This window comes from Sminthopsis crassicaudata, chromosome 4 (assembly GCF_048593235.1).
Source record: "Sminthopsis crassicaudata isolate SCR6 chromosome 4, ASM4859323v1, whole genome shotgun sequence".
Lineage (NCBI taxonomy): Eukaryota > Metazoa > Chordata > Mammalia > Dasyuromorphia > Dasyuridae > Sminthopsis > Sminthopsis crassicaudata.
In genome coordinates this window covers 452,805,406-452,830,435 of record NC_133620.1, presented here as the reverse complement: position 1 = coordinate 452,830,435, position 25,030 = coordinate 452,805,406, and the positions used below count along the sequence as shown (strand labels likewise).

At 39.0% G+C, this 25,030-nt stretch overlaps 1 protein-coding gene across 4 annotated transcripts in view; it reads left to right on the top strand.

Moving 5' to 3' along the window:
• Nucleotides 1–25,030, top strand: part of SSH2 (slingshot protein phosphatase 2) — a 225,901-nt gene that overhangs the window by 77,675 nt on the left and 123,196 nt on the right. For all 4 annotated transcript variants that reach the window (XM_074263779.1, XM_074263780.1, XM_074263778.1 and 1 more), the window contains one exon: nt 22,525–22,568. In XM_074263779.1, the coding sequence (XP_074119880.1) occupies nt 22,525–22,568 (44 nt within the window). The remainder of the gene's footprint in view (nt 1–22,524; nt 22,569–25,030) is intronic.

The window sequence follows — 25,030 nt, the reverse complement described above, 5'->3', positions numbered from 1 at the left end:
TATGCCCTGATCTTCATCTGCAGAGATATACTGGTTGATGCTGCTGTTATAACTAGCCATTGGAGAGGCTAGTAAGGCAGGCTTTAGAAAGGTGTGCTACTTTCCTAATATGGAGCTCTTTTCCTCCCTCTAAAAGGTGTTATAGCATGTTTGCAACTTTATTAGTGCCATTTTTTAATGAGTTAGAGGATAACTCTTAGTTCCAGAGTTTAAGGTTTTGGTAATTTGGAAGTTCTCTTTACATTCTCTTACAGTGAATGATAAGTACAGTGTTCATTCAAAAACTATAGTACATTAATAAAATGTAAAATGTTACCATGTGAAATGCATCCCAGTGGGCCACAAACTCTGTGCGCCAAGCCAAAAAGGCTTAGGATGCAGACTGGGTGTTGGATTGGATGTCTGTTTCCCAAGGACTAGCCTTAGTTAATTGTAAAGACATTTCATCACCATGATGGTACCAGAATGATCTTTGTGGGAGGAATAGCAATTGTCACAATTCACCGATAGGTGAAGCCATTGGGAGCTGAAGAGTACCTGTACCCATGGTATTACAGAGCCTTAGAGTGATGTTATTGCTCACATTCTAATCTCAGCTCTCTCAGGCTTGGCAGTCAGGGAACTGTCAGCCTGAGGTCAGCTTGAAAGCCTTGCTTCTTTTTATACTCTCTTAAAGCTGGAATTAAAGGAACATTTTCAGACAAATTAACTGAAGCTCAAAAAAAGATTAAATAGCTTGCCCAAGGTCCCAGAGACAGAAAATAGCAGAGCCTAGATTCCAGCTAAGGGCCCCGAGTTCCCCTGCACTCCTGCATCCATTCTTCTGGTACTAAACAACAGTTTTTCTAAGACTGATCATGAAATTAGACTAGTGCAAGCAGAACAGCTGCCCCAGAGTCAAACAGAAAAGGAAAAAAAATAAAAAAACAAAAACAAAAACTAGAACTGTCTTCAGCTCCATGCATTGTTGTTCTACTGCAGACCTTGTCCCTTGTTTATTATTTTTGAAAAATGATTTCTTTTACAAGGATTTATTATTTCTCCCTTTCACTGCCTCCAACCCACTGTATAACAAAAAAGACTTAGTCCTTATGATAAATATGCATAGTCCAACAAACAAATTCCCTCACTAGCCATGTCCAGAAATATATGTCTCATTCTTTATTTTAGGACTGTCATCTCTCTGGCAGGGGATGGAAGCTGGCTTTGATCTTTAGTCTTCTATACTCATGGTTTATTCATTGCATTGATCTATATTCTGAAGTCTTTCAAAGTTGTTTTTCTCTATAATGTTGTCACTGTATAAATTGTTCTCCTAGTTCTGTTTACTTCATTCTTCTCTCCTGGAAGGCCTGGGATTCTCCATCCCTGCATTTCTTATGGCACAATAATTTTGTATTGCCTTAATATAATGCACTTTGTTTAGCCATTCTCTAAGGATAAGAGCCCCCTCAGTTCCCACTCCCTTGTTAAGATTCATTGCAATCAGGCTGCTCCTTTTGTCCACCATTGTCATCTCCATATCCCACTGAGTCACCTGGTATCATGCTAGGGATGTATCTTGTGTCCTCATTAGATGTTAGGACTTTTTTTTTGTCTTGGAGAGTGAGGAAGTCTTTTTTCTGTAGTTCAGTTTGGTAAATTTGGGCAAGGTATGGCAGGAGGATCGGGAGGGGGCAGCCGCCACTTCTCCAACTTACCAAGGACAGAATTTCCCAGTTGCTCCTCACAGTAACACATCCATTGGTGTCGGACCAAAGCTCTGGGACAACTTGGTGAGTTGGGAGAGGCACCTCCCAAACCAAGAAAGATTTACATAGAGTGCAGGTGTGGCAATGGGAGAGAGAAGCAGGAGAATTCTGCCTTAACTCTGGTTAGAGTTAAGTTCCTGAAGGCTTGCTTTGCACAAATAGCACTTGCAAACAGTTTAACAGAATATAGTTGCTTGGTTACATCCCTGACTCTTTGTTTCCTACAAATGCTCAGGAACTGTAGAATGCTTCTAATTAAGCTGCTCAGGAGAGTTTCAGGTTGATCAAGGTTAACTGTTGACACTCTTTGAAATGTTAGTAATGTGTCCCCCAAAATTGCCTTTCCCATACAGTATGTTACAACTTAAAGAAAGATTTGAGCACTGTTGATTTCCTAAATCATTGAGCTGTATAATTTTAGCTTTAGAAATAGTGGTTGTCTGATTTTAGCATTTTCCAGGAAACAGCCTACAGTGCTCAGAAAATGTTTTCTCTTTTCCATTATAGTTTTTAACAACAAAGGATGCGCCATGCAGTGCTCCCCATTGCCTGACTGTAGCTCTAATGGATTATTAGTCAGTCCTGGGAAGTACCTGCACTTCCACCTCTGACCTATTTTGTTGAGCTGGACTAACTTAGAAGCTATATACACAGTGCTAGAGGCCTATGGAATCTCAGATGGATGAGACTCTGGCTATATCCAAGGATTCAGACCCTACCCAGCAAAACACTGTCCTATATATAAATCTAGTATGTAACGTGGGGGTAGGAGGTGCTTGGATTCCAGGGGGAGCTTATAGTTAAAAGGGAAAGAACATGGATATCTCTGATTTGGGCAGCTGAGAGGAGGTCATAGTCAAGTTTGTTCACTTTTCCTTGTCATCTCTTTCCTATGGAGAAATGGTTCACAGAGATTAAAGTAATAATGATGCTAAGACTGAAGTTCTCTGTGTTTGTGTTGCTCCCATTTCCTGCCTGGATTGTTTTGTCCGTGGAGCTAATTAGATGCCTTCTTTCTCACTCAGCATATTAGTGAAAAATGGAAACTGCAGCTATGTTTGTCTGCAGTGGCCAGGAGAGGGCAGTTCAGGCAGAAATAAGACAGCTCCTAACTGCTGCCAGAGGAGAAACTGAGGCTTTTTCTGGATTCTTATTTGCTCCTCACACTGGGTTTTTTAAAGAGGAATAGAGATCTCCGAAAAGCTTAATATGTCTGTATCTCCACTCTGGTCTACTAACCTTGACTTTCTTTTGCAACTTGGTACCTATTAAATGTTTATAATGTATATGAATGTATATAAAATGTAAATAAATGTATATAATAGCACCTTTGCAAGCTAAAGCAATAGATTTACACACATACATACACACAAGCATACACACAACACACTATTTATATATATATATATATGCACACAAACCCACAAATATATACAGAAAGATATACATGCACAATTAATTGGTTCTGAAGCTCTCTTGGCTTCTAATTCTTCATTTCTACTTTTTATTTTAATAGTCTAATGAGGAAAGCATTGGACTCAAGGTCAGAGGACTTAGCTTCAAAACCTACTTTACTGTTTCATTACTCTGATTATCTCAGCTAAGTCATAACATCCTTACACTTCAGTTTCTCCACTTCTAAATTGGGCATCAGCCCAGGTGACCCCTGATGTCTGTCATAGTTTTAAGTTTCTTTGGAAACTCCAGGTTCAAGTCTTGATTCTTTCTCTCCATACTATCTATCTCTGTGATCATGGATTAGAGATTTAACTTGTTTGAACCTCACCTTCCTCCTCCTTTTTAAAAAAAATTATAGCTTTTTATTGACAGAACATATGCATAAGTAATTTTTACAGCATTTGTCCCTTGCACTCACTTCTGTTCCAACTTTTCCCTTCCCTCCTTCTACTCCCTCCCCTAGATGGCAGGCAGTCTTATACATGTTAAATATGTTAAAGTATATCTTAGATATAATATATATGTGTAGATCCGTACAGTTCTCTTGTTGCACAAGGAAAAATGGATTCTAAAGGTAAAAATAATCTGGGAAGAAAAACAAAAATGTAAGTAGTCTACATTCATTTCCCAGTGTTCCTTCTCTGGGTGTAGCGGATTCTGTCCATCATTGATCAATTGGAACTGAATTACCTTCCTCCTCTTTAAAATAAGATAATATTACTTATATCACCCAGTGGTACTGCAGAGCAAATGTTAATGACATGGGTGAACTCTGTAAAAATTGTGTAAAATAATCACTGAAATTATGACCCTTTTGATCTGCAAAAGAAGAGAGAGACTGGGCTTTTTTTTTTTTTTTTTTTTTTTTTACAAAGACATTTCTTTTTTAACTTTTAATTTCAGGCTGGGCTTTTCTAAGACAAATCACCCCCCATTGATTTTTTGGGGGGGAATCCCCCATTCAGGCTGAAAAGGCCTTCAAAGTGATTTTCATTCAATTAGGAGATCTGGGCCTGATATTGATAAGTAGCTAGGCCTGGAGGCATTGGCTTTCTTTTCAAATTAAAACTCAGATTTCCTATTAAAGGACAATATTAAAGTCATTTCTTTGCAGAATGTCCAAAGCAGGACTATGCCTTGTCAAGGAACCTGTCTCTCTCCTTGGCATAGCTGCCTGCCAGGACCCCTGCCTGCTGTAAAGACATTCTCTTCTCAGCAATAACCCCTCTTTATTTCTCTGCCAGGACCTTGTTACTTGGAAATCAATCTTTAGCAAAAGCTGACTAATGCAGTGCCAACAATAAACTCCTTTTGCCAGTCAAACTTTTCAGGTTCGTGAATTCACTTTGAACCTGCATAGACCAGAAGGGGATTCTCACACCTCAATGCTCTGCACTGCCACTAGAACAGCATCAGTAATGCTAACTGCATTATTATGGCTTTTTTCTGGTAGCATCCTAACTCAAGATGTGTGTACATAGTCAAGGCTTTTCTAGATGGTAGACATCTTAGTACTGTTGAAACTTCTTTATCAGGTTTTTAAAAAGAAACCCAAGGAGGAAAACAGGCTTATTTTAGTGGGAAAATAGTATTTAAGTTGGAAAAGAAATGTAATCCATGGGCCTCTTTATATATAGGAAGCTTAAGAATTGGATATTAACATTGAAATGGACAGCTGACAACCATTCCCTTACATTTGATCTGCTGTTGTGGGCAGTAGGGAATTTCCTTTTTAAATTTCTTGGATTTTCATCCACAACAGCCATGTGCAAAACAACTTGAGGAAATCTTGCCCTGAGATTCACCCATATGTGTTCCCAAGTATTTTTTTTTACTTTATTTGGCCTCTTTCTGACATCAGCAGCAATTTGTGGTATGAAAGTTCAAGTGTCAGGCCCACATAGGGCTAATGTTTAAAAGAAGAGGATGTTTTTCCTTTGTATGGTTCCTCAGCAGTTAAGTTGAGGGGAAAGTGACATTTTTGTTAGGGCTATAGAGGAATTGAAAACTGTATTTATTAGAAAACATAGCACAAATCCATGTATTGAATTCTTAAAATTGATTAGAAATATAAAGATTGAGTTATATGGTACTGGACTTTAAAGTTCCTTCTCAGCTTAGCATTGAGACACAGGCCAGAATTCTTAATACTGTTTAGCATAGCTGAACCTATTTTCAGGTCTCTAACCCATGACCACAGTAAAGTAGCCTTAGTTCCTATAACATGGCAATATAAAGGCCATGTTGCAGAACTTTTGAAAACTTGAGGTGTTCATAAGCCCTGAAGCCATGTTAATGATCCTACTATGACACTTCTCTTCAAAAACCTTTTTTTCTCAGATTGTAGCCCCTGGGTTTTGGGAAATGCTTCAGAGAGAGGCAGATCTGAAGCTGCCATGTCTTGTCAATAGTAAAACCTTGTGAAACAACAGAACAGCTGGGAAGTGGCTATCAAGAAAGATGCTTTGTCTGAGCCAGGTGTCTGCTGACCAGGAGAATAATTGTGCTCTGCAGGCATGAGACCTGGAGGCTCCGGCACCATGCCAGGAGGTCCATAATGCTACTTGTTTTTGTCACAGGCAACTAACTCTATATCTTTGTTCTTTCTGTACCTCACCGGGAGTCTAGAGATTCTGTATTGAGGTTATAGAAAATACACTGCTGCTGAAGAACATTGCATCAGGTGGGGCTTTTATGTTAGCCTCTCACTTATTTTAAGTCTAGTGGGCCCAGGATCCTAAAAGATTCTACTCAAACAGAATGTTTATTGGGAAAGTCATTCAGCCTCTCTTGCTTCTAGGACTTCATTTGTAAAATGGGAGTATTCTTTTTTGTGCCTTTTCTACTTCTCTGTGTGATTTTAAAGGTAAATGAAATATTTTCCAAAATCTTTTAAAGCTTTTTGGGAAAGAGACATTATTTATGTTCAGAATTGTAAGCTAGTATCATTTGGGTTGCAAAACAAAAGGTGGCACATGAATGTAAAAAATATTCCTGTTTTGGAAGAAATGATGGCTATAAAGAATAAAGAAACCAGAGGAAGAATTATATAAACCGATACAAAGGAAAGTAAGTGATCAATCAAAAAATTTAAGTCAGGTGTTGCACTAAGCTCTAAGGATACAAAGAAGCAGGAAAAGTTCCAGTCTTGAAAGGAACTTGCCTTCTAAGGATGAAAGCAACATGTGCATCTAAGGGGATGTAGAGTAGACAAAGACAATCAGTAGTTATATAAAATAATCTGGCCATAAGGAATTAGCAGAGCCTTAGGGTAGAACAAGGAAAGCCTTGTTCTACAGTGTAAAAATGAAATGGAAAGGTAAAATTAAATTGGATACTGTATAATTTATAATGACCAAGATTAGCTTCAAATGCCACCTATCTTTTGATTTACCTTCTGTCAGCTCTGTGTGCATCCTTTAAAGTGTAAATCTTTGAAGGCAAGGGACTGGTTAGTTTTTGTTGTTGTTTTGCTTCTTTTCTTAATTTTTATTTGTATCCTCAGCTTTTAGCACAAAAGCCTAAGTATAATAAGCAAGCAACAAACACTTAGCAATTGATTCTTTTTTTTAATTATTTTTGCTGAAGCAATTGGGGTGAAGTGACTTGCCCAGGATCACACAGATCCTCCTGACTTCAGGGCTGGTGCTCTATGCACTGAGCCAACTAGCTGCCCAAATTCATTCTTAACAGAAGTGGGAGCATCATGGATGTGGGAGCTGACATGTGTGATCAGACTTCATCAATATGTTGGTTTGTTTTACAGAAGTATCTTCTCTGTTTTCTTCTTTGCTATAATGAATAGCTCTCTGGGGAGAACTTCTCTAGCTAGTCTTGGTGATGGTGGAAGAAGCCCTAGGCTTCATCCTTAATCTTTGCTCCTTGCTTACTCTACTTGTGTGGCCTCTGGCAAACCTCTGGGGGCAACCGTGGCTCTGGATAACTTCTGACCTGTCCATGGTAGTCTGACTAGATTGGAAACTACTGGAAGGCATGAACTTTTGTTCCAGAGTTCTAGCTTTGGCTTTGATCCCAATGCAATGAGTTTGCCAGACTGCTTAACCAAGTGGGGTTGCTTGATTGCATTGTATTTGTTTCCCACACTTACTAAGTAATTATATGATGTTTGTAATTACTGTTGCTTTTAATTTTCTTAGAGGGAAAACCCAATAACATTTAGCTTGATGTCTTGCACATAGATGCTCATGAAATATGTGGAGAGTATATCTCATTAACCTATATCTGGAAGCTTGTTAGTATATGTATGTAAAACCTAGTTAATGTCTTGAAAGTTACTTTTTTATTTCTGTGTATATCTATTTCACAGCTTAAACTGTCAGAAAATTAACATTTCCAATGCAAATCCCTTTTTAAGTGTGAAATGTATTTATTTGAATATATTTATGACACAGAAATTCCCCAAAGGCAAGCCTCTCTGGCCTCATCACAGAAAAGCATTTTCTATAACAAGGAAATTTCATTGATAATAATCTGTGTAGTTTTTTTCTTCCTCATTTGGTATATAGAGGATTACTCTATTTTTAATTTGGGCTTTCAATAGTATGAAATCTAGGCATTTAATTTTCTAAGGGCTGTTCTGAGGATATTTTTATTTTTGTAGTTTCAAGAGAAGCATGGTAGAAATTAGGTTTGATATGGGCTTTGGAAAAAAAAAGATCAAACTCACTAGTGTCTGCTTTTTTCCTTCCTCTCATTTTGAGAACAAAAATTCAGTTCATAATAATACTCAGCTTAATTCATGTTATAGCAAAGTGTAGTGTTATGTTATAATCATTTGCAGACAGAATTTAATACTCAAGATGAGAAAACTGAGGTATCAAGAAGGAACTATATGGCCTTATTCATCCATCTTCTGGCAGAACCAGGAACACAGGTCAATTCTTCTGAGGCCTAAGCCTTTATATTGTCCATTCAGTAAGCTTCTGTGAAAATAGGGATAAGATGCGGAGGAAAGGGGGAACTGGGACTAAGAAATAGAGAAGAATGGCTCCCATGGACTTTCAGGCCAAGGTTTAATGTGTCCAACAAAGGTAATAATGTGTTAAGGAATATAAAAGATTGCTCTCCTGAAGTCCATTCTAAACAGTTCAACTTGAAAGACAAGTGAGCAAAAAAAAGAACTGGATACTGCAGGGCAGCCTGAAGCTTGGTATGAAATTGTCAGTCAGTTCCCAATGGCACCGTTTTGGCCTTAAATGCGGGTACTTGTCAGGGACTGTGGCACCTCCCTGGGAGTGTGGCACCCTAGTGGGCCACTTTAGCCTCTCCGGGGCTGCCCTTTTTCTTCCTGTGAAACAAGAAGAGCTGGATGTTCTCACAGGTAAGGCTGTCTCTGGGAGCCAGTGTGACAAAATAAGTAAATGGCTTTGTAAGTAGCAGAGTGCTCCTGTTGCTGTTTTCTTTGGGTACAGAGATTGACATGGGAGATAAGCATATGCAAATGAAGGAGGACTGTTGATTCTTGTTCTGTCTAACCCATCATCTGTGGCTGTGAAACAAGATGTGCTCCGATCCTCTTTATCTTGCTAGGCACTGGACTGGGAATCAGGAAAGGGGTGTTCTAGGCCCAATTCTGCCTTCAACAACTTATATAGTAGAGTCACTACCCGTCTCTCTATCACTGTCTCTCCTATCCAGCCCCCACCTCCTTTTTAAACTTCCTTTGCTTTCATCCTATATGAACACCTAAACCTGTCCTTCCTCATCAGTTGTAATATTGATAGTCTTCTAATTTTTAAAAATGAATTTTAAATGAATGAATACAAATGAGCAAATGAATAAGAGAGAAAGCATTTATTAAGCACTTATTTGTGCCAAGCACTCCCACATTTAGAAATACAAAAGTGAGGCAGTCTCTGCCCCCACAGAACTTCCTTTCTACACAACTGAACACCATAAAGCAATACAAGATAACTTCAGGAGAAAGAGAACATTAATAATGGGGGAAACTCAGGAAAGCTTCTCACATGAGGTGGTACCTGAAGACTTGAGTAGCAGAAAGATGACCTCACCTGGGGAACAGTCCCAGATCTGGAACAGAAGTTGAGGCCAAGAGGTAAACTGTTAAGATAGAGCAACAAACAGTTGGTAGAATACAGTTTGGATGAAGCCAGATGTGTGAAAGGGAGTAATGAGAGATTAAATATGCAAAGGTCGATGGAACTGTGATGTGGTTGAGCTTTAATTGCTGGGTTAAGAAGTTTGTATTTTAACTTAAGAGCAATAGGAATCACCAAAAGACTTTTGAGGAGAAAAGTAGTGTTGGTTATATTTGGGCCTTAGGAAAAAATATTTTATCAGCTCAATGGAGCAGGGTTTGAAAATGAGAAATTCTAGAAACAGGAAAATCAGGAAGGAGGCTATTAGAGTAGCCCAGAAGAGAGTTGATGGAGACCCACTGCTATGGCAGTGGAGAAAAGGAGATGGATGGGAGAGAGAAGATGCTGTGGAGATAGAGTTGGCAGGACCTGGTAACTGATTGGATGTGATTAACAAGAAATTTTGGGGCCTGAAAATCCATGTGACTGGAAAGATACTCAGCAGAAACAGAGAAAATTTGCAAGGAGTAGGATCAGGGAGAAAGGTCTTTAATAATTTTTTGAATACATTGAATTTCAGGTGCCAGGTGTCCTGGTTCAGGACCAGGCAGAAAAATTTAGGAGTTCATTGTGTAGAAAGTTGGATATTGTGGCAATCCTCTTATAAGCTGGATCCATCCATTCATGAGTTAACTGTGTCCTAGAAAAATGGAATTTAAGGACGCCCAGCTGTCCTTATTAATAGCACAATGATGGGGTGGGGGGGAACAAGGAGCCAAATCTTTCATAAAATTGGGTTGAGAAGAAAAATAATTTCTTACTAGAATCCTTTCCAGGAGTCTATATGTATATTAAAAAAACAACATTAAATAATTTGAAATTGTAAACTATCTCCCAGGTTCTTCAAAAAAATATATATATAACAAATGACTGGGGAATGTATAGAGTACTGGTGGAGAAGGTACTTAATCAAATGAGCAGAGACAGAACTTGGGCAAAAGTGAAAATAATCTTGAGCAAATCCCTTGACCTTGAGGAGCTTCTCATTCTTCTCTCTATAAAATCTGGGGGTTGAACTGGGGGATTCACAGGACCATTTCAACTTTAGATCTCAGAGGATGGGACCCAGAGGATGAGAAATGCCTGACTCTCAAGCTCAGTCATATTTTACCTACAGATGCAGAGAAACCAGCTTCAAGAATGTGCCTTCCCATTAAAAATTTGATCTTTACTAACAAAACTTTACTTTGCATTGGTTTTCCAAGCTTTTTATAGTTTATATAATGACTTTTATATAGTGTGGTTTCCTAGGCAGATTTCATTGTTTAAAGTAACTAAATTGATTTTTGTCTTATGTAAACTGGTGATGATTTTTAAAAGTGCATTAAGTACCTCTTTCTTTTTAACTGTTTTAGCTTTATGTCACATGAATACTGTTGGGAGGAAATGGGAGCAAGACTCAAAGGGAGGGAGGGAGAAAGGTTCCTGATTGCTCCTTTCTGGTATTTGAGAGACTCTCATAGACTCTTATTTGGAGGAGGGATCAGATCCAGTCTGCTTAGTCCCAGGTTTTTTGTATGCAAATTTCAGAGGCAAATATGGGCTCCATGTTTATACCTTGATAAGAAAGTAAACTCCTTGAGGACAGGGGGTCTGATTTTCCAGTGGCCAGCATAGTGCCTTGAATATTATTAATTGTTAAAATAAGGGTAAACCTCCAAAAGTAGAATAAGTTCCTCATTAATGAAGGTCTTCAGTTAAAGGCTGGATGACCACATCTTGGTTTAGTTGTAGAAAAGAATCTCGTTCTGCTTAGGTCTGAATTAAAGAGCTTCTGGCTGTATAACTGTGTTCTGTTGTGTCTGACTCTTTATGACTTTTAGGATTTTTTTTGCCAAAGACACACGAGTAATTTGCCCAGCTCATTTGACAGATGAATAGCCTGAGGCAGACAGGGTCATGTGACTTGCCCAAAATCACACTGCTAATTCGTTTTAGAGGATAGAATATGAATCTCTTGACTGCAGGCCTGCCTCCATGCACTGAGCTACCTTTCTGAGTCCCTAATGGCTTTCCAATTGATAATCTGTGATTCTCTACCAAGAGGTGTCTACCTTAGCTTAGGATAATATTTTCTCTTAACACTAGGTTAATTTATATTCTAATGTACAAATGGGGAGAGGAAGTATGAGCTCCTTGTTCATTGATTTGCCTTCTACTTTCTCCCTCCTTTTTCCTCAGTTTTGTTCTAACCTGGAAAAATTCAGAATTTAGAATTTGTTACTTCTGATTTATTTAAGATAAAATTTAGAAGGAAAACTTAGAGGCATTATTGTACGCTGTGTCGAATTGTTCTACTAATTCAATTGGACTTGGTAGTCCTGTGGCCTTTGATGCAAAATATTGTCCTGTTTGGCTCTTTTCAACAATGAGGTGATTCAGGCCAATTCCAATAGACTTGTGATGGAGAGAGCCACCTGCATCCAGAGAGAGGACTATGGGGACTGAATGTGGGACTGAAAATACATAGTATTTTCACTTTTTTTGTTCGTTTGCTTGTTTATTTTTTCTTTCTTATTTTCCCCCTCTTAATCTGATTTTTCTCGTGCAGCATGATAGATGTGGGAATATATTTAGAAGAATTGTACATGTTTAACCTATATTGGATTATTTGAGGGAGAGAGAAAAATTTGAAACATGAAGTTTTGCAAGGGTGAATGTTGGAAGCTATTTTTGTATGTATGTTGAAAATCAAAAAGCTATTATAAACATAACCCTCCCCTAAAAAATTATTGTCCTGGATTCACTAAGTGTGGCAAAAGAAAAAATATTTTTAGGCAATCTCTTGATCCACTATTATTCCTGCCATTATGGCTTTATTTAAAAAGGAAAAAACAATCCCATTTCTTCAGAGCCTAAAGATCTTGAAAAGAATTTGTACTTAATGAAGTCCCAAGGAAAATAACAGAATTGCCTGAGAATATGAGTGAAACATAGTAGGGAGTATAGGATAGACAAGTGGATAAGAGAGGGTAAGAGAAATTATGGAATGAGAAAGTGAATGAGGAAATAGCTGAGTGAGGAACTAATGGGAAGGAGATTGTATGGACTTCAGGAAAAAACCTGAGTTGGTGGAGAGAGGATGGGGACATATAATCTCATCTAAGGAACCATAGAATTTTGATGGCCATATTTATGTGTTGATAACCTTTATGCTTGGGAAGAATTTATTTTTTCTTTCCTGTTTCCTGTTTCCCTCGGGTCCAGGAATATACCTCCATGTAAATGGAACATATTTTCTAATTATGTAAATTGGTAAATTGTCAAGGTTAATAGGGGATTATTTTTGCAATTAAAATCTGCATTGAAAATTGCAGTTTCGTCATTAGTGATCTTTTACCACTAATTTAAAAAAAAAAATCATTTAAGATGGTAAAATCAACTAGCCAAGAATTTACTAAGCACCAACTGTATGCCAAAACTGTGCTAAATTCTCTGATTATAATATGACAGAAATGAAATAATCCGTGCTCTCAAGGAGTTTGAATTATATTAAAGAAAGCAACATATACACGTATAAGTAGATACAATGTATGTATAACCTGTATCGAATACATAGTACATGAAAGATAACTTTTGTGAGAGTTGGGGGCCATGGAGGGAAGCACTAGTTAATAAGGAAATTAGGAAAGGCTTTGTGTAAGAGATATGAGGAAAGCTATGGATATTTTAAGATTCAGAAGCAAGGAAATAGTGCTTACTGTAAAGGGCTAGAACTGAGCAATGCACTTGGATGATGAAGCACGTGAGACTAATTGCCAATTGGACGGTTCCCTATTAACTTGTTTAAGGTTGACCCTCCCCAGCTGTTCTGTGCTGACTTGATTGGTGAGACAAAGAGGGGGAAGTGACTGGTGACCTGGCGTTGGAGGCGACGGTAAAGATCTAGAATAAAGACGTTTAGTGATCCTGACTCCTGCTGATTTCTGGAAAGATAGAGTTCCAGCATTTGGCGCCCAACGTGGGGCGCCATTTGTAACGTGCTCTCCTGGCAGTTACAATTACTAGTCTGTCCTAGACCCACCAGAGTACCTTTGACCACTGTCCTCTGCAGTGTGAACTCTACCCGGCTCGCCTCCTCTGAGGCCTTCAAAGGTCTCTGGCCACAATCTCTTGAATCTATAGCTTAATAACCGGTAGCGCACTCAAGAACAGCCACATGTAATCTTAAAAGCCTTTAATATACCTACTCACATAATGCCCTAACTGATGCCCTGACTTGTTGGTTCCCTAGTGAACACCTGGTCAGAAGACCCACGTGTTCACTACCAAAACCCTTACCTCTTTTGGCTACCCATCTTGGCTTGGCCACCCAGGCTGGGAAGCCAGGGTGAAGAGCGTCAGATTAAAGAGAGAGATTGCTGCCTGCAGTGGGCTTACATAGGGCCTGTGAGGTCACACACACAGCCAATCAGCGAGAGAGTCACCCATTACGAAGCTATCTCAATATGGCCAGGATCCCGCCCAAGGGCAGTCCTAATATCCACAGAAATTACTTCCGGGCCTCAATCTCCCGATGCGCTGTGGCACCCATTTAAAGGCCCCTTACAGCTTACCAAGGCAAGGGCCATGAAGGCTGGGGAAAGAATATTCTATATTGAAAATAGCCAGTGTAGTGTGCAAGATTGGCCAGACATAGAATTTATGAAAGGGAGTGAAAGTTGGAGTTTGTGAAGGGCAGAAAATGTCAGATGGAGACCCAAGGGAGCCATTGCAGCTTTTTGAACAAGGATTGGCTTGGTCAGATCTTGTGCTTTAGCAATGTTATTTTGGAAATTGTGTGCCTGAGAAATGAAGCCATTCAGGAGATTCTCCGGGTTGAAGTTCTGAACTAGTATGATAGCATTGACAAAGACTTAAGAAATGTCTTCAATGTCCGAATATTTTAGATTTTAAATGTAATTTACTAAAATTAAGAATAGGATGATATCTAGTTCAAACTTTAGATTTCCTCTTTATTTTGTTGTCTGGATATTTCTGACTTCGATGCTCTGAATAATTGTCTAAGTATTAGGTTGTTGTAGTTTTTAACACACACTGAAAAACCAGCAACAAAAGACTGAATAAGTATAATCTTTTTTTTTTTTTTTTTTTAATAATCTCTCTTGCTTACAAATAGTTCTGTTCAAGACCCAGTAAAGTGACTTGCCTTAGACAAGGCATGAGAGGCAAGATGAGGGATCGAGGCCTGGAAATCTGGAAATTCATTCTTTTCTTCAAACTCTCTTAGTACACTCCCAGCCCTTTCTTATACTGCACCATTATTGCTCAAATGAAATGCAAGCTTAATTTTAAAATTATGTACTGCAACCCCCTAGGGAAAGAGGGTTTGGAAGGGGGTGGAAGAGGTTGCAAATTTGAGCTGTGTCTCCATGTGTTGCTGCAGCAGGATATTGTTAGGAGATGCTGTGTAAAGGAAGGAAAAGAAGGATAATTAAAACAATCCTCAGCCAGCAGAATTCTTTCAGTTGTTGATAATCTTCAGATTTATTATTTGCATCTCCTTTAAAACATTGGTCATGTGGCAAGTCTCTCACTTCCTTATACAGAAGTTTGATAAAAGAATGGGATCACTGGCAATTTTGGCAAGTTTCTTTTTGGACTCTGGACATGTGTTCTTAAATTTTTAATTTATTCTCAGAACTGATGGCTATTTTACATCCTTCCACCTCTCCCATCCCTACCTTTTGAGAATGAAGTAAAGAGTTTAGTCAAATGTGGATTTCATGTCTTTAGAAAAAATGTTTGATGGTCAAGAGGCCTAAAAATAATTTCAAATAGAATTCATTGGAAACAAAGGTTGAAAGTATTAGCACTTTTAATTGGTGCTTATTTGAGGAAGGTGACACCCCATAGAGAACTGAGCTTTGAACCCCGCCTACAGCTGTTTGGTTCCCATTCCATTTAGTAAGCCTAAGGAACATAAAAGTACATAGAGTTCATTCAAGACAATTTTTAGCATTTCTATCTTGCTTGCTCACTTGATTTGATGGATGGCTTTTCTTAGATTATTGCATAAGTGACATTTGATTGCAGCAGTTAGGAAGATAGGTGTCAAAGCATTGCCCCTTTCATCAGGGTTTAATCAGAATTCTGTTGAGCAACTTTAGAAAATGATGCCTGTGGGAGAGAATCAGGGTGTGGCTGTGTGTGGATTTATGAGTGTGTGTGTGTGTGTGTGTGTGTGCACATGTCTGAGAGCAAATGTAGTTTGTATTTTCAGTAATCAACTGTAGCAGACTGTGTGATCCATATGTAGAAAATAATTAGGACTAAAGCATAAATGGAAAATAATAAATTCTATCCAGAGGGTCTTTGCCGTGCTAAGTGCCTCTTTTTAAAATTTGCACTTCAGATATTTCACTTTCTAAACTAAACTAAGGCATTCTCCAGCCTAGATGCACGGCCCGAGAAGATTGCAATTTTATTAACGGGAAAGGAAACAAAAACAAAACCCCAAACCTGACCTTTAAGCATTTTAAGACTTGCAGAGCAGTTTATGGGCATCATCTACGTAAGCCTCAGAACAGCCCTGGGAGGTGTAAGTATTCACTCCGCTTTCCAGAACAAGAAATTGAGGTTCCCGGCGCGAGTGACTCAAGCCTCATCGCGCCAGTGAAGGAAAGAATTCCTTCTCTCCGGGGCTTCCCTTTCTAGGAGGAGTCTCTTGGCTCTCGGTCAGAGGGGCACTTTGGTTCTCGTTCTTCATCTTTCGGTCCGGCACTCGCTCATGTTGGGTCTGGTTGGAGGAGCTCCAAACCCTGGGCCCGCCCTCGTGGGCTGCGAGGAAGGCTCAGTTTCTCCACCCTACCCGCCTGACCCCAGCTGTCACACAGGAGGCGGCGGGAATGCGGAGCCTCGTTGTGCCCGTGACGTGGAGCCTCGGCCTGGTTTGCCCGGGGCACGTGGCCTGCATGCTGGCCGGGCTTTGAGCTGGGCGGATGCACGAGAGATGGGTGGGGAGCCCGGACTGACGTTTCCGGTAGCTGTGGCTGTCCTTGGCATTCCAGGCACTTGCACAGCGTCTCTCAGAATGCTTGTGTTGCTCCTGGATCCGCGCTCGACGAGAGCCTTCGTCTACACGGTCACATGCATTATATGCACATGCATGTGCACATACATTTTATCTATACATACTGAACGACAGCCTCCGTCTACACAGTCACATAATATTATATACACATTATATTATTTATGTAGTATTATGTACATTTATAAGAGGTCTCTCTAGCAGACAGTGAAGGAGCCTGACCTAGACGGAAAACAGCTGACTCTGTCCTTAGAAAAACATGAGCTATTTAAAAAAATGCCTCGTGATGTAACTTGATGGAGAGCCGGAGCTTGGCGCTCAGGTGAGCTGCTTCCTCCAATCAGGCATTTATTGTGGAAGCTTTGACCGATCTGCCCCCTAGTGGCGCGCTCATGTTAGGAGCCTCGAAGTAGCTCCGGTACTTAGTGATTTTTCAGAGCTTGGGGTTCTGGAATGGCTCTGTCCGTTTGTTTTTGACGGCTTTAGCACGATTGCTCGTAATTGTTGTTTCTATTTGTCTGTTTGTCCCAGTTTGTGCCTGGCCCAAACCCCAGCATTGGGTTCCTCCAACGTGAAATATATTTGGCCAGTGCCCAAAGGCGGAGGGGGAATATGGATTGGGCTCGATACATGTTTGCATTATCTAATTTCTGTCTTGCTCTCCCTGAAGAAAAGGCAGGAGAGGCACTTCCCTCACTCTTCCTGCATTGTTTCTCTATTCCACTCCTCGCCTTGGCCGTCCCACAGCACCCCTTCAGGGTAAATATAGTTTATTTTTTCAATAATCAACTATAGCAGACAGCATATAAACCATATGTAGAAAATAGCACGGGCAGATAATGCAGATAACATACTGGGAAGTCGGTGGCTTAGTCCTGGAGAAATAAATCCCTTCTGATTCCTGAAGAACCATCTATCTAGAAGACTTAGTTTTGGGGGTCAGTCGGGATCATTGTGTTTTGCCTATGCTTCCTAGAGTGAAAATGAGGAACGAACAAGAGATCTCTATAAAAATCTGATTCAAACGTTTATATTTTGAATTTTAATTTCCCAGGAACATGGTACTAGTTCATAGGCAGAATTTTATGGTTTTCAAAATGCTTTCCTTTCAACAACCTTTTGAGCTTGGGTAATGGAAGGATTATTTTCATCTCTATTTTTAAAATGAGGAACCCAAGATTCCAAGACATAGTAACAAAACCAATGTGCTTGTTGTGAATTTGAACTCAGAATTTCAAATCCAGCACCTATCCACTAACTTGTATTTATAACTTAGTTTTAATGCATTTGAGTGCTCTTGTAGTATTGATTCATCAAAGACGGAATTCTCTCATAAATGTACAAAGAATGTCCAAATTCCCCTTAGCAGTACTGTCTACCAGTAGACGCATGTCTTAAATATGCTAACTTTTTTTTTAATCATCTTGTCATTCAATCTCCTTCTTTTCTAGTATATAAATGATTTTTACAAAACTTATGGAGATAACAAGGTTGATTTAAGGTCACTTGGTTCAGTTTGTGATTGTAAATAATCACTTAGTTTGTCAGTTTTCCACATTTGTTCTTAGGTCTCAGTTTTCAAAATAATTGTTTTATAGCTTTGGTTGGTTTGGTTTTGTACAACTTCTTGATGTTTTATGTACTTAACATATTGTATTTTACTATTTTATGTATTAGTATAATAAATGTTAAAAGACTTTTGCTGGTAACCAAGGGATAACACATTGGCTCAGTCTACATATTGTCAGTGACTTATGGTTTGGTTCCTTTCCTTGGTGGTAAGTTGAAATTGTTGCTCCCAATACCTTGTCATTAAACCAAGACAGATGAGGAGCAAGGACTAGAACAAGTAGATATGAGATTAGTTGGGCCTTCCCTCAGGGTTGTTGTGAGGGTCAAGTGAGATGATGTGTATAAATGCAGTTAGTAAACTTTATGATGCTATATAAATGTCAGCTGTTTATGAGAGGTTGCAGATATTCTGAATCCATGATATAAAGCAGAAAAGTCAGAATTCAAGATTATACATCAGAAAAGAGGAAACAAGGTTTTTGGAGATAGGAACAAACAGTGGGACAATTGTCTGATTATCTCATAAATTATCATGGATGCATTGTTGTTGTTAGTTCTTTATTCACTGGAAGACCAGTGACATCATGAGGGTGATGTCTTGACTTGCTTGTGAATTGGATTTAAATGAGAGCTAAGCAGTCATCAGTCTCACTCCTTCAAAGCCATTAAAGTCCAATAGTAAGGTATAAGTCTTGGTAACTGGTGATGGCCAAGGATTCGGTGGGGGACCTTGGCCTTTCAGTTAGCGTGCCTATAGAGTGCTCTGTGATATTATATGTTCATCAATTTGGACATTAATGAAAATACATAGATTTTTATATTCAGAATGTGAAATCATAGGCCCATGAGAAGAGACATGCAAGTATGTTTGAGCTTGCATTTATCAAGCTTCCAGTAGCAGGGTTGTGATCACATTTTCTTCTGTGCCTTATACTGACTTTACTACCCTTTAGATAGATTATTTTGGGTTCTTTGAAGACAAAACTGTTGAAATTTTCATCAAGCTAGTTGGCCACTCACTGAGGAAATAGATCACTGGCCATTCCTTTGTCTATATTCATTTTACATCTTTTCAAAGAAAGACTTTTTTCCAAAGTATTTATAATGACATTGCTCCCAAAATAAATGCTTTGCCAAGTTTTCCAGAACTTTGTAATGGTGACTTCCCTGGTCCACTTTAAAATATATGCAAAGAAACTAATTTATAGTGTTCAGAGCCTCCCTCCCCTCAGGCAGATCCAGAGTTCCAAACAACTTTCCTTTTTCATGTGTCTGAAGATCACAAATGATCTTAGGTTTTATTTCCAGGGATGTTGTCCTAAAAGTTCTGGGGCAAGGTTACATTTTTCATTGTTGCTTCATCTTTCTAATCAAAGCAAATCCTGCTATGAGCCCATTTTTCTCCCTGAGTCTCACAAGTTTCCTCAGAAATATAAATATATTGGTACCTAAATCCTTGGTTTAAATCTGCTCCAGAGAATTGCAGTAACAGAATGAGCTAAATCCTACATGGAGGCCATGTGTGTGTCTTACAGTGTGTTTGCTGACATGTGCAAAGTTAGCAAGCTCTTAGGGACCTCATGATCATCCTCATGCCATGGATATGGAAAATGACTAAAACTCTTAACTGAAACTTCATATAGTTAAGCTTGCCTTCATTCCCATATATAGGGACTTCTGACCATAGCTACAGCATCTTTAATCATTGCTCTTCATGCAAAGGCTAAGAAACTTCTGCTTCCCCAAGCTTCAATTTCAGCTTTTACTTAGCTAGCACCTATTCCTGAGCACCCGAAGCTACAAGTGGTGACCTTGGACCCCAGTTAGGTGAGAAGATAGAGCTAGAAAAGACAAGAAAAGGGAACTGGGTGAGAGAGTGCCAGGTTAGTATGAGGCACATGAGCATTTCAATATAACCAAATTGTGGGCTTCTTAAAGAGAAGCAATAAAAAATAAGGCTGGAAACATTCATTTTAAAGCTTTGTGATCTAGGCCCCAAATGCTGCCAACACTAGAATTATATTCTGCTCTATGATGAGTGAAGAGCTTACAGATTCACTCTTAAGATGAGTGAATCTTGTCTTGCAATTCAGATAAACAGGAAACTTTTTTTTTTTTTTTTTTTTTTTAGCACTGGCTGTATGCAGAGGAAGCATGTTTTAAGGTTTTAAGGGCCCAGGCCATTATAAAGATCAGACAGTGATGAAATAGTAGGAATTAAAACTTTAGAATTTGTGGGCTACTAACTTGGATTTCCTGCCTTGTAAAGTTCAAATCAAGGTATGGAATACTTATGCACACATTTCTATATGATAAAGAAATGCCTAAGAAACATAGAAACAAAATGTGATATCTAGTCTTTTTGGCCTGTGGAACCGTAGCCTTCCAAGCATAAGTCTTACCTGTTTTGTCTCTTCCACTTGGCTCTTTGCTTTTTCCTATCACAGACATCTTCAAAGTTTATTTGCTACTTGATGGGTCATAAGAGTAATTAACTGCTGTCTGGCATCTGGCCTTCATACTATATCTTTGCTTCATAAGAGCAATCCACCACAAAACATTTCTTCATTGGTCATTAGGATTTGGAGTGTTCAGGCCATGTTGGCTGTTTTTTCTTTCAAGTCACTGAATACACAGTTACCTGACAAAGTGGGTGGTTACACATTAGTTGTCTACACTTGTCAGGTGTGGTAGGTATGAGAAATTGGCGGCTGGAGGCCAAATGCCTTAAGCTATCACCTTAGAAATCCAGAGAACTGCACCACCTGATGTCTGCCTTCATTGGGTAAGCATTGTTGTTTCTCTGAGATTTGTCAGAAGAAAACCTAACTGGTAATTTTTTTTTTCATTCTGTTTAGGTGCTTCCCTACTCAAGGCCAGCTCTTTTGTATCCTTCAGTACTCTGCATCCAAAATAAATTGGCTCTGAAGGCACTTAATACATTTCCTTGGCTGGACATTCTAACACTTCATCTGAGAATAGATTTTTGGGATCCTGTGTAGGAAAAACTGAACTGATAATTTCTTTGCCTTTATATCAGAGGAAGTTTTTCCTTCCTTAATACCACTTTAAAACATAGGAGGTGCAAGGAGATGAAAGGAAAAAGTCCTTTGACCCAGTGGGTTGGGATCAGGAGTGAGAAATGTCAGGTTCAAAGGGTGCCAAGGCAAAGTTATTTGTCCCACTCAGTGGCACATCCTTCCATCGTTACTTTCTGCTCCCCACATTTTAAGAATCACAATTCTGTTTTCAGGGCACATTCATCCAAGAATTTCAAATAAAATGATTTAATATTTTTTTGGACTGCTTACTTTAGGATGGAGAGGTGAAGTGGAAAGGGTGAGAGACCTTCAAAATTTGAGACTTTTTAACTACTTATAACCTATAATGCAACATTATTTGTTACTGGCGATTTCAAGACATAATTTTTGATTATTATAGTTCCCTTGGATAGAAAAACCTGACATTTCTATTTTATTTTCTTTCTTTCAAAACTCTTTAAATTCTGTTAGTAGCTCTGGAATTATTTTCCATTTAACAGTGCCCTTTTCAGCTCCTATAAATACTGATTTAGGTTGTAAAATGTTCATTGTGGACCAAAGAGCTAATGAGAGGTGACTTTCTCTGCTTAGGCTTCATTCCTCTCTGGGAGTGGGATCTTTTTGGTATCCTTCTTTCCATGGGAGGAGACAGACAAGATCATTCCTGTTCTCTACTCAGGTATTGCCTGCAGACAATAATGAAAATAGCGTGGGAATGAATGTGATAGAACTGGCCTCAGTGATCCGTGAGAGGGGGAGGAAGGCTAGAAAAGCGCTCTGGCATGGTTCCAGAAACGAAATATCCATAGTTCATTGGTAGACAGCATACAGGATGTCTGAAGTTCTTTTTTTCCTGTTCCTTACTTCTGTTCTTACGTAGTCTGCCCCTCCAGCACAAGATATGACAGGAACATATTTAATAGGAGGAATCCTGCATTGTTACCATTAAACTGACAGTCTGTGTTTCTTAGGCCTTTTCCCATGTTTCCTTGTTTTTCTATAAGGAATCTCTATAGGATCTTAATATATAATTACCTCAGCTTGACCTGGGAAATGTAAGTGGGGGAAAGTTGGAAAATTTCTCTGAGAATCCTTACCATGATATTTAACCTTTAAGTGTGTTTGAAAGAGACAAGAAGTACTCATGAAGATGTAGCCCTGTTTATAATCCACCTGGCCACACTTGTACATTTTACACCTAATGCAACATGACATTTGCCTTTGGATGCCTCAAGGATTACCTTGAGGTTTTTTTGGTCTTGTGACTATCAGATTTATTTGTGGATTGTTGGTAGGGTTTTCCTTCCAAAAATCAGTCCAAGTGCCAGGGTTCTCCCTCTGGGCAAGTTAAAATCAGGCTTCCTGGAGCCAGAGAGCTACATGGAGGCAAGTATACAGATTCTATCCTAATGCCAAATACCTAGTAGCAAATGAAAGATTCTCCCATTGTAAAGCGGGCAAAGTTGCATCATAGAGATTCTGTTGATAAAGATTTTAGGATTTGTAATTGTTTTTTTTTTGTTTTTTTGTTTTTTCTTTTCCTGTTCATACAGGAGGCAGACAGCGGGGAGGAGGAATGCCGGTCCCAGCCCAGAAGGTGAGTATGCTCATTACATTTTCTAGCATAATGAAGAATGAGTTTCCATAGAAACCAATTTTCTTCCTTTCTAGTTCTCGTTTAGTCTTAATTGCTTAGGTTAGCTTGGCTTTACAAAAGAGGAATATCCATAATTACTGCTTCAGTGGACTTGGTAAAATGGCATTCTTTAAAAAGGCTGATAACTAAGGCCAGTAAGGAAAAAAGGCAGATATTTCTGAATCAGAATATACACATTGGGAGTAAGCCACAAACAACCAGGGAAAAGTTTGCCTCTTAGAGTGCCATCTCTGAGTCCAAAGGCAGTTTGTTAGCTTCTGAAGTATAATTAAATTTCTCTAAATCTTAGGAAATCCCAGTTTGCCTTTGGAGCCCTTTGGGTAGGACTTTTGCTTAAAGTAACTGGTACCTAGCAATAATCGTTACAAATGTGATATTATTAATTCTCAGTGTCTTTATTAGAACCAAGAACAGTCAAGAAAACCTAGAGTACAGTTTGTTTCTGTAGGAATACTAGTCTAGAGGGGGAAGAGGGAGAGAGAGTCACTGAAATAGCCTTGGATAATTAAAAAAAAAAAAAAAAAAAAAAGATCCTTTGTACTTCTGTGGAAAAGTATCCTCTAGATCAGTGATAGAAGCTGTGGAATGAGCCCAGGGAATATATGATTCCTTGGAAGGTGGGATGATGAAGGTGGGAAGGTGGGAAGGTGGGAGCACATTCCAGTGTGTGCTCAGGAAAGCAGATTGTTAAATGTTTAATGTGAGCATTTATAACATTTACAACAAAAGCAGCAAACGATACAAATCGCAGTTAGATATATTGTTCATTCTACTCTTCTTTCTTCCCCCAACTAATTGTGGGTGTGGCCTGCCCCATACAACTCCCCCTCCCTTTTTAGAATCCCTCTACTTTTTTCTGTCCTACAGCTGATTTCCTCTGTGGCTGCCCCAGTGATGAGCCCCTGGGAGCTTATAATGAAGCTCCTCTCACTCCTGTGTCCACATGGCCTTATCAGGCCTTATTAGGTCTCTGCATTCCAGGGGTGGAGGCCAATAAGGAAACACCCCCCTCTCACATTTCCATTTTCTGGGAGGGAGAGTAGAACCAGATCAGCAGATGTGGGTGGTTGCTAATATATTATCTTTTCCCCCTGCATCCATCCCTCTCCGGAACTTTGTTATTTCTGTTGGAGGTATGCCACCTTTCTTCCAAACACTCAGGTATGCAGGCTAGCCCTTCCTTTAGTTTTCCTTCTCCTTCATCCTACAAAGCCCAAACATGACATTTCCACCTCTACAGCATCTCTCCCACCCAACCCCTTCTCTTTATCCACATGGCCATCCTCCCAGTGTAAGCCCACCTGGACTATTGCAAGAGCCTCTTCATTGGGCTGCTTCTTTCAAATCTCTTCCCCATTCCAGTCCATCCTCTCAGTTGCCAAAATGATTTTCCTGAAGTACATACTAGTTAGACTGTCAGAACCCTCCACTAGCACTCATTTGACCCTAGGATCAAATATTTTATATTTATCTCATCATTTAAAATGTCAATTTTTTGCCATAGTACATTTTTATAACATAAATAAGTAAATGTATATATTATTATCATCGTAGGTTATCAAAAACCTAATCAAAAAAGACCACTACTCTGTAAGCCTTCTGTGCCTCTCCTTCATATTCTCCAGGCTAGACTAACTTGTCACTTAGCTTGGCATCTTTGGGCAGCTCTTACATAGTGGTTAATATATCACTTCCCAAATGGGCAGTTTGTTCTTTGGACTTAAGAAATCTGATTAGTTCATCTGTATGTCTAAGATATAGCCCATCCAAGCTTTAAAAATACATTGACTTTTTTTCCCCCCCTTTCGTGGTTTTTCCCTTTTGTTTTGATTTTTCTCTCTTGATGATCCATAAGGAAATATGTCAAAACAAAACAAAAGTATGTGTAATTTAGGAAAATAAAAATTTTTAAAGCACATTGAATTCCCACCCCCCCATATAAGATGAGTAGCATGTTTTTACAAAAATACTAATCAGTTTTAAGATTTAAAAAAAAAAAAAAAAAAAAAAGGCAATAGGAGAATACAGAAAGATGTAATGACATCTCTGGTTATCTCCTTATTGTCTAAGATGACTTTGAGCATCCACCCACCCCATCTTACCATATTGATGAGAAAATCCCCTGATTGAGTCCCATTGTACTTTCAGTCTGGCTGGTTTAACTGAAGGCAAAGGAACTTCTTAATTTCCAGCTAGATACCCCTTATAACCATATAGTGTGCTCAACATTAATTCTGTGACTTTGACTGCTTCAAAGACTTGAGTACCAGCTTTCTCCAGGGCTTATTCAGGATCCTAGTAAACCAAAATTGAAGTAATAATGTTTGACTAAGCATGTTGGACTCACCTTACCAGCCTTCAGATATAATTAGTTATAGGGATTTCAGTGGCAACCAGTGAAT